This window comes from Rhopalosiphum padi, chromosome 2 (genome assembly GCF_020882245.1).
Source record: "Rhopalosiphum padi isolate XX-2018 chromosome 2, ASM2088224v1, whole genome shotgun sequence".
Taxonomy (NCBI): domain Eukaryota; kingdom Metazoa; phylum Arthropoda; class Insecta; order Hemiptera; family Aphididae; genus Rhopalosiphum; species Rhopalosiphum padi.
In genome coordinates this window covers 65,352,346-65,370,601 of record NC_083598.1, presented here as the reverse complement: position 1 = coordinate 65,370,601, position 18,256 = coordinate 65,352,346, and the positions used below count along the sequence as shown (strand labels likewise).

At 27.9% G+C, this 18,256-nt stretch overlaps 1 protein-coding gene across 1 annotated transcript; it reads right to left on the bottom strand.

Moving 5' to 3' along the window:
• On the bottom strand, nucleotides 1–1,879 carry LOC132921984 (peroxiredoxin-6-like). The gene is made up of 5 exons (XM_060985255.1): nucleotides 1,576–1,879; nucleotides 1,222–1,378; nucleotides 930–1,147; nucleotides 369–444; nucleotides 1–294 (listed from the first exon to the last, which is right to left on the bottom strand). The coding sequence occupies exons 1-5, from the start codon at nucleotides 1,656–1,658 to the stop codon at nucleotides 166–168; spliced, it is 663 nt and encodes a 220-aa protein (XP_060841238.1). The 5' UTR covers nucleotides 1,659–1,879; the 3' UTR covers nucleotides 1–165.
• Nucleotides 1,880–18,256: the final 16,377 nt, after the last annotated feature.

The following is an 18,256-nucleotide window of genomic DNA, read 5'->3' as shown; positions in this document are numbered from 1 at the left end:
TTGTTCTTGTAAAAATTAAAGATTTTATTATGTATACATATAAATTACTAAAGTAATTATAAGATATGGCTTTAACAAATTATAATTTATCCAAAAATACATCTCAAGAAAAATAAATCTCTTTTAAATAAATGCGATAATAACAAACTAAAATAATGTTGTATTTTAATAATCGGTAGTTGTTCTCAAGTAATCGACTGAAGAAGGCATTGAACGTTTTTCATAACCATTTGGAAAAAGTGTATCGAGTTCTTCGTCTTTAACTGTTGGCAGGATCATAACTTTTTCACCAGGCTAATATAAACAAAAGTTTATTTTAGTTTTTAAGTTGTTATTTTGTAAAAAAAAATTAATTATCATTTACTTACCACCCAATTTGCTGGTGTAGCGATGGTATTTTTTCTATCACATAACTGAAGTGAATCAATGCAACGTAAAATTTCTCTATAAAATAAAAATATATTTGAATGTTCAATTGGTACATAATTATAAGTTATTTAGTTTATATTGGTGTTAAAAATTTAAAATAATTAAACTTTTCTTGAAAACTTATCAAAAATACATTTATTTGTTAATTCTTATAAGCTTAGTTAAATATAAGGTTTTTTGAACGATTAGTGCATAAAATCAATATTTAAAACACTTAATTACCTATTTTATGATTCATATTTTCTGCTTTGTTTATAAATAAAAACACTGTATATTATTTAAAAAATCTGAGATTTAATAAATAACACACTAGGACTATCAAATATGTATGTTAATGTGTTTATATCTTTAGGTATTTAAAACATAATCCTACATATTTTTTATTGAGAATTTTATAATATTTAGCAGTTAAATTATTATTAATATTTAAAAATTATTATTGACATTATTTATTCAACAAAAAATAGAAAGATTTAAACTCGAATGCTAACATGACTTACTGAATATTACGACCAGTGCTAGTTGGGTAAACCATCATGAGTTTAACCTTCTTGTCGGGTCCAATAATGTAAAGAGATCGAATAGTCAATGCTAACTCAACATTGTCCTTGTCTTCCTCAGCGATCATATCAAGTTGTACAGCCAAGTCTCGTGTGCTGTCGCTAATAATGGGGTATGGGAATTCTCCTTTGATGTCCAAACAATATGATTTGATGTCCTTAAAAACGGTAAATTGTCATCAAATTAAGCTTGTAACACACATTGACATACAGTTAAAAATTAAGACATTACATTTATCCAATCAACGTGGCTCTCCAATTTATCACAAGACAAGCCCAAGACTTTGACATTGCGTTTGGTGAATTCGTCGACCAGCACTGCCATTTTGCCCAACTCGGTGGTACACACCGGTGTGAAATCAGAAGGATGAGAAAACAAAACGCACCATCTATATTAAAAACAGAAATATAGATATTAATACAAGTCCCAATACGAAACGGCCAACGTATGAATCAATTAATAATTTATAATTGGTAGAGTAGGCTCATCTACGCGATATAATGATGACATGTAAAACAAAAGTAAATAAATAAAATGAAATAAACACACAATATTATAATACGTAGGTAATGGGTAGATACTTACGATTCACCGGCCCATTCGTAGAATTTAATCGGACCTTTGGTGGTAACGGCAGAGAAATCCGGAACGACTGCTCCCAAACGCATGGCTGATTCGATGCTAATAATAAATCAACGAAAAGAAATTAGAATTGAATAATATTAACGTATCCGTTTAAACGTTTAGAGTCGGTAGTGAATAGCGAGTGTGCAGCGTAGAGTACTAGTCAGCGTCAAGTGTCGACTACAGACGACGATCGAATAAAAACGTATTATATACTGTGGAGACTTGTGACTTGGACTAATGAGTAATGGTGTTACGCCGAATTGCGTACGGTATCGGGTGTAGATAACGAGTCCGGAGTCGAAAACAACGTTGTTGATAAAAATATATAAATGATAATAATAATCATAATAAGATTTATTTGGATTGTTCGAAGCGCGGGCTGTCAAGGCCGTTATCTTCGGGCCGGATGTTCGCGCGCTACTGCCTGCCTACTGCGTTAGTGGTGACCGGTGAGGCTCACGTGAGGAACAATAATTTGATGGGTATAATTGTATTAATAATATTAATAAAACGCCCATTATATAATTATTATTATTATTATTTCTTATTAAAATATCCGTAATATTGTTATTGTTATTATTATTGTTTTTTTGTTAAATTAAAATAATAAAATATTGTTTAGACATAAAGTTTGATAGTATGTAGGCACGCAGCGCCATCTGTCCTGTCGTTGAAATAATAATATATACCCGCCTAATGCAACTGATTATTTTTGTATTTATAAATTTACTTTTCATACACGGGACTTGGTGAGATGCTTTATTCGATAATCGCATAAATTCTGACGCTTATTTAATTGTTAGAAGGAAGAAGTAGTACTTGGATTTTTTTTTATAGTGGCCAGCGGAAATTAGGTGATTATTTGAGGTAGGTACTGTCTAAGTTATAATAATATACACGTCCTTATGAATCCTGGTGACCTGGCGGAAGGTAATCTTACTAACGAACAAGGCTAGCGGCTGCTGTACCTACCAAACAACAGTCGCAGAGCCGTAACTAGGCCTTGGGCGCCTGATGCTGGGGGGCGTAAAAATATTAAATGATTAACTTAAGAAAAAATATTATTACCAATATAAGATTTTTACCGATCCGTAGGTAATATAATGTACGCTAAAAATTGTATTTCTTGTTTTGATCGAAACCTAATTACATACTATAATTTTCAGATATTTCCTACTCTTAAAATGAAATATTAAAAACTGCGAGTGTGTCACCCCCCCTCTCACACCATCACCTAGATAGTGTATTACTAGAGTTTGCCCCAGAATAAAAAATTACTCAGTACGGCTCTGCAACAGTATATATTACAATAACAGCTGAATGTTATTATGATACTGAATACTGAAGACTATATTTTTAATAATTCTTGACAAGGCAATATGATGTTTTATTAATTGACTTATTAATTCAGGAAAAATATGCAGTGAAAACATAGCGTGCTATAGCTAATTAAACGAAAACGTTGGAATTTGGAAGTTCTATACTATAATTAAAATATGCAGCAGTGAGCAGTGGCGATAGCAAGCTGTTTTTTTATTGTAAGTAACTGTGGTCCAGTAAAATTAGTGTGCTACAAAAAAACAGTAGTATCAAATAAAATGTGATTGAAAGTTGCAACAGAACTTACAGAGCGGATCCCGGGAAAGATTCTATAGTATTGTGATTTTTATAATATTCTTATTTCTCTTTCCTTATTTTTAAAAGCACCACCGTAATGTTACGTCTCGCTATCTCTATAGTTCCTTTTCCACATTATACCTGCAGCTGATAACTACATACTTAAATTTAATGTAATACAAATTTTCGAATTTTTTTTAAATTTATAAAAAATTAAAATAATTGAATCAAGCTTTAAAAATTAGTTTTTAATTGTTTGTATTAAATATCATATTAAAAAGTATAATTGAATAAGGATACAATTCAAAATTAAAATATTAATTAGCTAGTATTTATTAATTTGGTAAAAAAAATCTTATTAGGTGCTTCTATACAATATGCATATTGTAATAATATTTCAAATAATATATTTTGTCATTACATTTAAAAGTATAATAGGCTTTTATTCTCGGTCTCCTGTAAAATGTCGAAGAAGTCACTCATTAAGTGCCTTATATATATTATATACATAGAATACCTATGATATAATATTATCCTAATGACCCGATGTGATCTTGCGTATATATTATAATACGAGTATATATTTAGGTACACGTTTTCAGTTATGTCTCCACGCGAGAATCTCGTTCTCTTTCTATATATAGGTATATATAAATTACACCTAATAATTTATTTTAATGTATACAGTTCTGCGTAGTTATTTACATTACAAATTCGACTTGAATTTTAATGTTGCGATTTGAATTTTCAAAGGCCCGCAGGTCCTTGCAGTAAAATTACCTTGCACTCAAAGGGAATCGAATATACAATTGTCTGTTTTGTTGTTTTTTTTTTTATCTCATAGCGGTAGTGACGATAGTCATCATTGCAGGTTTATGTATATGTACAGTAAAACATTGCCCTGATCTAGAAATTAGTTACACCACTTGCATTTCGCTTCGCTGTAAATATAATATAATTTATAAACATTCGAACTACACCCCGGGCTCGTATTATTAATTATTATACTCTGTAAGTTCACGATTTCGTTGTGTTGTAGCATAACACATTGATATAGTTTTTCGAACTAACGGAGCGATTCTTTTGAATGTAAAAAATAATCATCTCGAAAAGTATTAACATTTTTGGAAATATTTTTTATATAAGTAGAAATCATTACTATAATTAACATTTTTTTTTAAAGATAATGTTTTTATAGTTTTTATATTTTTATAATTATTAAGTTTTTTCACTATACGTAGTATTATTTAACGTTGTGATGAGCGGATGGAATAGTGGACCAATACATTTGTGCTATTATAAAAGCTGTTCTTCAAAAAAATTAAAACATAAAACATTATAAAAAATTTGATATTCCTAATATATATATATATATATACATTTTTTAAATGTTTTATATAATGTCTTCAAGTTAAGTGAAATAAAAATATTTCCAAAAATGTTAATACTTTTAGAGATATTGAATGTTTATTGTTAAAAGAATCGTCCTGTATAGTGTATACAATAATGATAATATTATTCTCAAATAATGTCGAGTGTTGTAAGAAAAAAAAAAATATTATTTGTATACAAAAAATATACATTTTTTTAAAAAGTCACTGCATTAGCTATACCTGCAATTTGCAAAGAGCTTTGAATATTAATTTTGTACCCCAGAGAGGTTTTACACGAATACAATAAGGGATTTCCGTCGTTATAGGTATACTTTCTGTTAAAATCACCCATCAAATATATAAAATATAGAACGACGATTTTGTTAATCAAGAAAGCTCTGTCGAAATTTTAATTCGTTGGTATAGGTATTGGTTGTAATCTAACGCCTCTAACACGTGTATTCAGCAGTACTTACAATATCTTTAACTATATCAATATTTCTTGTATAATATGTACATATTAGACTACATTTTTGTATGTGACTATAAATTGTAGTGTATAACAAAATATTATAACTTATTGGTATCAGTAATGAAATAGTCATAATTAATATGAAAATTCTTATTTTATCAATTCAGTAAATCACTAAGACATACAAATCCATAATTTTTTTTTTCACACCTATTCTGGAAAAAGAACTGAAGGAGCTTAAGACACCTTACAATTAGTCTAATGAATAATGATTATTGATATTACGATGAGAAACTTAACTTTCCACGCATCCTTGCCATGCATTTAAAAAATATTATTACTGATTAACAAAACGTCACCATCGCCGTTATCTATAATGATGTTGTTATTGTTGATGGTCATACATAAAAAATAATTGATTAATATATAACAACAATTACCATTTAATTATTGGTAAAAAAAAAAGGGGGGGAAGGGGGAAGTACGACATTTTAAGAACCACTTATCTGACTTATCTAGTACATAATGTATTTAGTCATTTACTCATATATTATATTATAATATAATACAATATAACGCAATAATAAAATAAAATATAAAAGATACTCGTAATTTTATCGAGTAAATTCTTATGTTTTCGAGAAAAAAATCTTTGTTATAGAACTTAAAGTATTCTTAAGTAGTTAAGTATGTATACCCTATAGTTATAATATATACTTAAGTTATGAAAAAAAAACTATTTTTACTATTTTTTTTTTCATTTTTCACAGCATATTTTTCCAAATACTTTTATACACAAATATTTAACCCGGCAAATCTGAATACTGAACCAATAATCTATTATTTATAACTTATAAACATTTAAAGTTAAGATAAGTGCGATGAAGTGGAAGGGGATTAACGCGAATTTTTGAATAACTATATATACCAACTCCACTCGTCCATACTGTCTATACTACAAATATAAGCTACTTTCGCTACTGGTTCAATATCCGATATGTTATTATACCATATTATAGGTATATAAACTGTTAAAACAAATATTTTTCTTCAGAATGACCTAGTATGATAATAGATTATCGCGTAAAAAAAGTAAACAAAACCTAAAACAATAAAATTAATCGATATGAAAATTACTTAATTCAAAACTCAAAATCAACAGGAACGAATTAAACGGTGTCGTTGGGATATGAGTGAATGACACACCCTCCAATATTATATTTTCAATCGGTATACTAGGTTAGATTTATTTAAAATTTAGAAATTATGAATTCCTAAATCTAGTCAGAAATTTTAAAGATTTCCCTCCCCCTTCTATTTTATTAATTCGTCGTAAATAAACAACTCGTTGTATTTCAATAGAAAATACACAATCGTTAATTTGCGTAAGTTCTTTTATTTTTAGGCGTTTTTTGCAAAAAATAGTAGAGCCTGGGACAGCGGGACATATGCTAGGATATACATCCATAACAACTACAGGCATCGAATATATAATTATATTATAATATGTCATATTTCATAATACCTATAACATTAATTAACTTTTTACTTATTATTGTATAGGGTTTCACTATGGTTACTAGCCGAATTTAAACACCTATATTTATATTACATATTGTAGAGTCCAAATTCCAGGAAAAATTAAAAATATATAGGTATCATAATATGACTCTGTTAAAAATCTTGTCGGTATGCATCGAAAACATAATAAATGTAATATTTATATTAATTTAAAACAACTGCCGTAAAATGTTTAAATACCCTAAATTTAATTATAATAGATGTGTTTTTTCTGTAGAATAAACGTAGTTTGTGGAATTATAAGATTTAATACACTGCAGTTTTGTGTCTTGAAAACTGTGGGTATTTTAATGTGTTAACGTTTGAGCTCCGCATGAAACATATACATACACATGTTTTTAAGCGATGATTCATTGCCACTTTATTTTTTAACACCGCATCCGCTCAATCGCAATGCGGTCCACCCAAATTCACAATCGCATAATATTCACGTACGCTAATAGAGGTGTGCTTTATACTCAGCATTTTCGGTTCAAATAGTATTGGTAAAACTATATCATAATTTTTAAGCAATATATATACGTACCTAACCGTATTGAGTAAAAACGCCAATATCTGTTGACTAAAATATTGTTGAAGTTTGTGCTTAATAACCATACTGCGTGCATGGTTAACAAATAATGCCGATAGTTTTGGTTTTCACGGAAACGAACCTCTATTATATAAACGTCACTCTTACAAGATCATCATTTTCTTTTACCCTCGAGCGATTTCGTTCCATAATCATTTTCCTAATATTTTATCACTCTGCGGACCTTTGTTTTACAAACTTCTTTATTTTCGCATGGAAATGAAAATCGATCATTTGTTGTAAAAATCTGATAAAACTCTCGAAAAGTAAAGTTATCCGGCACTGTTTAAAGGTATAAAGATTTGTATCGTATAAATAGAATTTCGTAGCATTTGTATGTCGATACTTTCTAACGCAAGTTGAATAACATAATATATTGGAACTTTGGTACTATAACCTAAAACATCAACTGTTGCGTGTGTGTTAGAAATATATATTAATGAAAGACAATGTTAGTGCGTGTGTGTTATGGTCAAATTGTGTTAAGAATATGTGTAGCTTACATTTTACGGAGTTTAAGACAAGGTAAATCATCTAGTGCCATTATTTAATTTGCGTCACGGGTAACGCAATGCGTAGGATCAGCTATAATTAATAAATACATATATATTATATATATACCTACTATATAATACTAAAGGCCTAAAACCTATTTATCCAAATCTATAGTTTTTGACCGATTTTCATGAAAGATTTGTTAATAGATAATATAACAAAATAAAATATTTGTTATGATTGAATAACATTTTAGAATTGTATTCTATAACACAAAATATGCAAATAATAATTGTGTTAAATATACGTGCAGTTTACATTTAATAATGGTTAAAATGGTGTAATTCCATGGGCAAGAAACGCCGTGCAGAGTTAACTAATATTCAATAATTTATCAAAAGTAAATAATAATCAACACAAAATACAGGGACAATAATAATATTATTATTATAATGTCTGATGAAAAACGAACACGGTTTAATAGTTTGCAGATCACTTGGAATTGAAATGCGCTCTTCATTTTTTAATTTCCACGAGATGTATTATAGTAATGTATGTGTGTGACGTACATGTTTGTACAAAAATAATATTATTTTATTAATTTGCTCTGTCTATCGGCATTCAAGTACATAATTTTCAAAATGTTGTGCAAACGATTGGCGTCCGTTGCACTGTGTGTACCTATAATATTATGATAGGTGTATACAATAATATGATGCAATATATACTCTTTCGATCATACACATCACTTTTGAGTGCGAACAATTGTCGTACGTGGAATCTCGAACGTTACAATCTTAAAAAAAAAATTGACGTACCGTGTACAACATTGCACGTCATTCCGATTTCCTAGCACGTGCAGATATAAAATCTACATTAAAAAAAAAAAAAATGTCGCAAGAATAAGTAATATTATGTGTTTGGAATGCACACGAGCGTTGTACCTACCTACTGCACATTTGTAAAATGTAAATGTATATATACAAAGACGTAAAATAGGCATAAATAATATATGTTTATAGAACTGGTCGTAAACGTGTGGATAAAGTATCAGACTCAGAAGAATACTTAAAAAAGCTGCTGATGTGGTGGAGGAGGAATTCCACAAGCTATGTATAGATTTAAATTTAAAAAATTGGAACTATACGTTGATCTACGAGAACACCGAATTCGGCGACGAAACAATCCAAGAGTGAGTTTCTCTTGTGTAGCAATAAAAATATGCAGTGGAGTGTACGTTTATTTACGTAAAATACAAATGTAATTCAGTTCATTGGTTTTTCGTTCCGTGTCACTGTGGCGAACTCATATTGATGTATAAAAATACAAAAGAACAAAGTTGAATTAATTGCAAATGTGTGCGGCAGAGACAAAATTATATTTCAAATACTAGCTAATAATTTCCGTAACGACAACAGTTTTATTGCTTTTGTATCAAGAAATGATTTTGATTCCGAATTTAGAAAAAAGTATACTGCCAAAAGATAAAAATCGGGTAAACCATATATAACGTATACATATAGATAAAAAACGTTGAAAGCAATGGACAATGGTCTCTTATGTCATTTATATCATGCAAAGTATTTGTTTTTTAAATCCAATAATATACTAATTTAGTCCACTTTTTAAAGTATTTGACCTGGAAAATGGATAAACTCTCGACAACGTTTATGTCCCATTTATGATTGTGTATTAAAAAAATAAAATTGAATTGACGCCACTGAATGTTTACTTTCATTATTATTCGTGGATCTCATGCCTGTAGATAATAAGAACGGTATTTATAATATCACGTCTTTACTTAACACCAGTCATAATCGAGAAACCTCACCATAGTACCATCACCACCATAGTTTTCAGGATTATGGTCACACGAAAAACCACTTATCTCGATACGTCAAATGTGATGAGGATCACCACTCTAAAGATTGCATAAAAGATTATATCAGTCAGGTCTATTGTACTCTTTGCGCCAGAGATCATACAGTAAACTTTAAGGGATGCTCAGTTTTTAAGTCATTTCTCAAGCATCAAGATCACAAGGATTTGAACACACACAAAGTAATTTTTAATCCAAAAGGGAAAAATATTTCGAGACATACCCCAATACTCTTCATCAGACTATTCCTTCCTTAGCACCCATTCCTTTCGTTTTTAAACTTCTCATTCTACTTTAAAATCCTAACATAAAATTATAAAATTAATACTACCAAAATTATTGTCCGACTTTACATTAAAAACATTATCAACATCGTTTTTACACAAGTGACATAATAGTTCATAGTCTGCAACAATAATCCAACTTATAACCTGACACCTAATACATACAATCCTATAGCTATATTAATTTATCCGTCTAATATAGAAGTTAACAAGAAAATAAAAATAATAATTATTTAGTTTAGTTTGCAACCTCTCTTCCATTAATCGATCAGAAATGTATAATAATAATAATAATAATAAAGCTCTCTGTACCCTCCGTATAAACGTCATAAAGGTTTATCGAGCAATCCATATTATTACATATTGTAATAATATAGATATTGTGAATAGCGACATAGCGGGCCTTTAATTCCGTGTCCACATAGTTTATCTATCGGCCATAGTATTATAGGTTCAGTTATTCAATTCTCCCGAGTTCTCGCCTACACCGACTACCCCGCTATACCGACGATCTGAAGCACGACGACGTCGCATTCCTACGCCACAACGGTCGTGTTCAGGGTAATTTATTCATGTGAAAATATTTCTCCAACTCGTGTCAAATTATATTTCAAACATCAACAAAACATTATAATATTCTACTTTATATATTATCGTAAAACCGTCATGGAGCACGTCTCGTGGCGAGCGTTGTTGAGATCTACCTGACTTATAATGTATAATATGCGTATACGAACAACTAATTTCGAACGGCCGTAAATGAACATTAAGTGCTTTCTATCCACTTCTGCTTCAAAAATTCGAAAAAATCTATTCCAGATCAAACATTAGATAGTATCAATGTTAATATAAACCAAATAATTTGCATACAACCAACCAAAAAAATTAAAAATTATTATCAAAAAAAAGTAATAAAAAAAAAACAAAAAAATGGAATTTTAGTCAACGATTCATTCGTTAACTAGTATTTTTGGGAAAAGTCATATAAACTTCATATACATCGACAGAAATACCTGTGTATGCGCAGCTATATAGTATATTATAGTAGATACAGGTATACAATGTATTATTGTTTTAATGTTTATTCAGAATGTTAATATATTATGTTATACACGTAAATATAGCTGGAAAATGTTGAAGTAGGTACTATTTACTGTATACTACTTATTTTATGTTATACAAAATACAATAATTATTGCATTATATTTGCATCGTTCTATAATTTTTAATTTTATGAACGTTAAAACGCAATGTATTTTTTTATGATCGAACATATATATCTATGTTAATTCTGTGTTTTCCTATGCTAAAATAGTTTATTATACAGCGCTTGTTACAGATTATACACCAAAAGCCAACGCTATACAAACGTGTAAAAAATATAAATATAATTAGAAAAAATAGAAAAATAAATGGATACAACCACTCTCTAATTGAATCATATAAAAACGCACGTATCTAACTGAAACTTAATTAAATATGGTTTAAAGACAAATGGTCTACAGATCTAATAATTAGAACACCGGTTCCACTGATTACAATATGTAAAAGACACATGAGGCATATTATAATTAGATGTTAAGACATCATCAGCGTAATTAAAAATTGTTTTTTCTTCGTATACCTATTTGGGTAGACATTTATTATAATTGCCAGGTTAGACATTTCGAATATCAGCATTATTAATTAATACAACTGAATTAACACCTTAGAATAAACAGATTAATTTTAAATTTATATTAATATCTATATAATATATACCTACCTATTATATTATGATAATAATATATAAGACCCCAGATTATTTAGATCTACACACGTCACACATGTTGTAAAGCGTTTCGCAATATAATGAAATACACAGATAAGGAAGTAGATACGATAAAATATTAAAATCAAGTATAATGATTAATGACCTATATTAATTAGTTTAAAAATATATTTTTTAAATTGATCTATTATTTAGAACTAAATATAATTCCTAAAAATACTGAAAGTATATGTTGTATATATTTTGATATGTAATATGCATATAGAGGTAAACATATTATTATATGGTGTACGTGAAATAAGCATTTTATTTTGTCTTCAATACCAACTCTATGCGATCTGTCTTTTTAATATATTATAATATTTTATAGTTGGTTGTAAGTTTTATAACATGAGGAATTCGATGCAATGAATTTAAAGAATTTAACTGGAAACTTTTTTTCCCCAACGTTGCACTGTGAATACAAATAAATAAATTGACGATTTCATCAATCAATCGCACTAAATCGTTCATTAATAAACAAATAATTATTCATTTTATTATAGTTACTACACATAATCAATCACAGATTTGAATAAATTTATCAATGACGATAATTCAAAGCGAAAATTACGCTGCAAATGGTTATTCGTTATTCGTATTTGAGATTTCAAATCAAATCAAATGATTTTCATGCATTTATCGTGACAGTTATAAAAGAAAAAAAATTACGATTACACATAACATCAATAACAATTCATTAAGGCAAATATAAGCATGGGTTATATAAACTGTTGTAATCTATAAACTAGTCACCTTACAGTAATCGATAATAATAATAATTATTACGGCTTTCGCTTGTAACGACCTATCCCCGCAACCCAGATTATGAGACTACGACTGTAGACGTTAGCCTTCAATTTATATTGACTTAGATGATGCATTAAACAAATATATCACTCGAATATTAAATGTATATACGTACCTTCATATTTATTGTTCTTTAGAATATGCTTTAGGAGCTGTTATTTGTTTTTATATATTAATTAATAATTGTACAGTATTAAATAAATATGTTTTTACGTACAATAAGCGCAACCGAGATTTACAAACACCACGAGCTTATTCGTTTTTATATGTATTATATTTAAGCGTGCTATCGCTCATTTTTCTCTTTAATTACACATTTATTAACTTCTAATTTTAAAATCATTTTTTTATGATTTAAAGTGTATCTTATCATGAACAAAATAATTTTTTTTTCAAACGAGTTGGACCGTTTTTAATGTTAATTATTTAACAGGTGATTTTTTTGAATATTTCAATTAAATTAATATTTCAACCAGTAATTTATAATTTATTTAACTTTATAAATTGAAAATAATTTAAGGTATTTGGAAAGTGGAGGCTTTGATAAATTGAAAATTTAAGTACATAATTAATGTTTAGTATTAATCTTTTAGGGTTTTATAATTTATTATTATTATTATATATCTATATTATTTGAGTATATTAATAATTAATATAAGTATATATTTGACTAAATATTACATCTATTTTATATTTATTTCATGTTAAAGTACAATTAGGATAATTCATATAGTTTAAATACAACTTAATAAATCAAAAACTATTCGTTCAAAATTATGTTTTATATTTATAAATCGAAATTTTCAAAATGTATAACATAGAATAGCTACCGTATTTAAAAATCTAATAATTTAAGTATGGTATTTGAGCGTAAATTAAAGAAAAAACGTTTAAACCAATTTTTGTATAAGTGAAAAAATATAGAAAGAAATAAGAGGGTGAGTATGCTTTTCTCTTGGTAAACTACCCTGTATATTATATATTTATATAACAATATGCAGATTAAATTTTTTTAAATGTGGATTTACACAAATATAAAATGAAACGAAAACATTATAATATGATGTCGGTGAGTGACTATACTGACGATACAATCATAATATCATCGAATACGATTCAAGTAACGTCGCTGAAGTGCAAAGATATATAATATTTACATACAATAATGCTTCCGGCGTTTGCGACCCCGTCAAGCGTATAATATTCATATACTTATACGTCTTATGTTCGTTAAAATTTTGCTCATATTAAACTGACGAATATGACCTGAATTATACATTATAATATAATATTCCGATGATATACGAGTCAAAGAATAGATTTTGAGATAAATTTATTTTTTGGCTATCTCATTAGTTTTTTTCTTCAATCTAAAGTGTACAACGTTCGGGCTGTGAGTGGAGTCGTAACGATTAAGCGATTTCTCAAAAAGAACACCAGCTAAACGAAAATCAACGAACAACTGAGCCGATTTTTTTAAATTTAACTTTATATATATATATATATATATATACATATACACTCGAATATCTACGTATATAGTTATGTATCGTTATTCACACTACATCACAATAATGAAAGCCCGGCAAAGTGGGTAATAAATCACGCAACAGATTTGACCTATTAAGACCTAACACCAGAACACTGAACTAACGCGAAGAAGGAGAAAAAAATGATGACATAGACTGAACGTTTGAATTAAACGAGGCAGTGCTCGAGGGGAGAAATAAGCGGGAAAAATAAGGTGAACGTTTTCAAACAATTAGGAAATGTAATATATTATGGTTAATAGAATTATCAAGAAGGGTGATATGATGGCTCGTGGCTATAGAATATGGGAAAAAAATTGGCGGACGCGAAACTATAGAACACCGAAGAAATGGGAATCTGACAGAAAACACGAATATATGATAAAACATATTATATTGAAAAACGATAACGATATAAGTAAGCATAAAGAATAATACTAAATATGATGAGGAAATAAAAGAAAAAAACAAATAAAGAGGGGAGTAGAGAAATGTTTTACGAACGCTGCACTAAAATAATAAAGAATCCTGTCATAAAATTTAATTTGTAATAACATTATAATAATTAAGGAAGGGTTAAATTGTATTGTACCTTTTTATAAAGATTGACTGTTTTTATATGGCTTTAATAATGAAGAAATAAAGGTAATCATATTACTTAATAATATTTTGATATTTATTCTATTAAGTTCATTAATTTTGAAGAGAAATTTTTTAATTTCCGTATAGTGCGATAAGATACAAAAATAACTTACTAACTACAATACCCTGCACATGATAACACATTTTTATGGTATGCGGCATTGCTGCAGTAGTATTATTAATAACTATAAATATATGTTATGCTGTTATAGTTTCAGAAACAATATTAATACGAGTACATAAAAAAACCCAACTAATATAATACTTAAATAATTTAACTTTAATATCCTATATTGTCAAATAAGGTTTACTTAAACTTTTTATATTTCAACATTTCCAACACGTAAAACTCATTATGGTATGGCAGCATCTGTAAATAGAATCATAAGATAAGCTCATGATGCCCAAACCGATTTATTAAATTTTACACATAAAACTGCATCTATTATGAACTAGTGTTAACAAAGTTAAAAACAAATTTAAGAAAAAAAAATATTTTAAAATAAATTTATCAAAATAATGGACATCCACATTGTAGTTAAAAATTTTTCAAGATTTCAATTTTAATAGTTAAAGCTTGAATATTATAAAAAGATTCCTCTTATGTATACTAATTTAAAAATATGCTGACAAAATTCTTATTTCTGTGTCCCCCCCACCGCTATATCAAAATTTTAAAGTTAGATAATTTAGAAAAGGGTTGAGCAAAAACAATGAAAATAAAAGAACAAACCAACACAAATGAACCAATAATTAGTGGAGTAAGTTCTATTTCGAAATTATTGTGTAGTGGTGGTGTGCAGGTAAAGATTTCCTTAGCTGTTTATATGCGTTCGAAGTTAAAATTTAATTAAAATCACGAAAATTTACAAATTATTTTGTAGTAAAAAACTAAAAAATATATTAAATTTTAAATTCAAGGTTAATATAACAATGTTTTTTGTAAAACATTCCGTATACAATAATAAATTATTGAATACCTTCTTGATAGCAGAATGAGATCGACATTTTATCGATACTTCTCTATAGTTTTGCAGCAAATAAAAAACTTAAGCGATTATATAAAAAAAAGAACTTAACTAACATTTTCAAAATTATTTTTTGAACCAGTTGAGGTGTACCTATATTGAATAAAAATTGTAAAAATCGTGAAAAATATTTAAGCAGTGACATATAAAAATATTACATTTTTGTACTATAATATTTTATAGTCAGTAACAGAGTAGGCCATATGGATATCTGGAGTATTTCAGGCAACATAATAGTATTTTTAATTCTATGGCGTAATATCATTTTGTGTTAAAAAATTTTTTAACAAAGAATTTTTGAAACCAAAAATGTTTGGCACAGCATAAAAACTGTACTTTAAAAGACCCTGAACTTTAAAAATGAGATGGATAAATCGTAAGTATGAATACACACTGACATTACAAACAATTAATCAAATCGGATATGTTGAAGTATTTATAACATCGTTCAAAAGACTTTCACAAAATATTTTGATTATAAACATTGACATATTAAAAATGGTAAAAATAATATTTTAATACACTTTAATCGAAGAGATTTATTCTGAACGCATATAAATCATAATATATATTATTATAGTAAAGTTGTCTATATTTTAATTAAATTATTTCGCCATAAAAGATACATCTTATACAAAATAAATATATTGAGGGATTGGAGATCAAAAAGATTGTGCACCGTACCAAAAAAATTATAGCAATAAAACTTAAATTTGGTTACCACGTATTCAATTTTTTAAATTGTAATAAAAAACAATATAGCAAGCTTAATTAAGGTATAATATTAATTTAATTTTAGACCACACTGTTTCCTTCACTAGCTATGATTAAGATTTAGAATGTTTTTAATTTCTAATGAATAATGATTTTTTTATTTTTTAGATAGAATTATATACGTTTTCAAGTTAATTATATTTAGTTGTTACTATCTTATCATCGTACTTTTGTAATATACTTACCGTGGGAAAATTTAACGACGATTCTCCGGACAAGTTTTGATTTAATAGTGTTTAAAGTCTACCTACGTCTTATTCGTATAATCATTGGTGTATAATGTATTTACTATATATTGTAAAAGTTAATGTAGGCAAGTGATGCAAACTTTCAACACGAATATTGCTTGTTCTTTGGCCTTGAATTTTTCCACCATTGCGTCCAATTTTCCAGTATAAATTATTATATTAATGTGTTTTTATTGCATTTTAATATTATAAAATTGTAAAACGGCGTTCTGGATATGCAAGTTAGGTGCATCAATGTGTAGAGTGTTAATTCCGATATAGTTCATAAAATTATTTTATTATAGTTTGTAACAACTATAAATAAACATCAAATTCAAACGAGTTTAGTTTAAATAGCTGAAAGAACAAATTCAATTTTAATATAGATATCAATATAAAATTCAAATATATGAGAACGTGATAATATAATATACAAAACATAAATGCGTGTTGGAAATATTATTCACTGGTTTTGGATAGATCAACATGCGCAAGAAGACGAAATATACGTATGAGATGTAAACAAGCTCAATCGTTCGATTCTTACAATTCAAAGTTTAGCAGTAGAGCACAAAGTTATAGACTAATAAATAAACAATTGCGAAAGCGACGACATTCGACTTATTGCAGCATACTGCAGTATGTCTTTGCAGATTCACGTTATTGATTCTGTTCTAGTTTAATTAATATTTACACAAGATGCATTATACATATAACTCCTCATATTAAAAACTATTCAAAGATCGAATACTTCTTTTAGGCGAATACTGTAAAAATAATAATAATAACAATTCACCATAATTATATTAATAAAGGTCGTAAGTTTTTACAGACTGTGGTTCATTATTGCGGCGAGTATAAAGCAATTAGTAGAGTTCGTTTCGATATCAGTTTGTAAACTTATTGAGCATCACACGCCTCCAAGACATCAGATGGTATGTGTTAGTTTTATATTTTTACTGTGTCCTATTCTTACTCGAAGGGTAATTATTAAATTTCACTATTATTGTCAATGAGAAAATTAAAAAAAAAAAAAAAAAAATTAATCATAAAAGAAATACAGTAATCGTATTGACTTTTTATCATAATATATATTATATGTGTGTATTATATTATACACCATAAGATAACTTCAAGACTAACTTAACTCACTGTTAGGTGTACAATAAAAAGTCATGTTAACAATTTTGTTGAAATCGTACACTCTCGTGCAGGGAACTATATATTACATACACATACAACGTATCATATATACAACGGATACCTAAAATACACGTGTCACTATGGTTTAGACTCGACGAAAACGATATATATATATATGCACATAGGTAATAATAATAATAATAATATGTAGTGCACACGCGTCGTTTTCGTCTCTTATAAATATAATATATATATAGGTACCTACTCAAGTTGTGCAATAATCGCTCGGAAATAATGTAAATTGGAGCTTTTGAATCGCATAAATATTTTATGGGCATGTAAACGCTCATAGGTAATGCATTATATATCACATTATAATATTGTTGTTATATTATATTGATGCG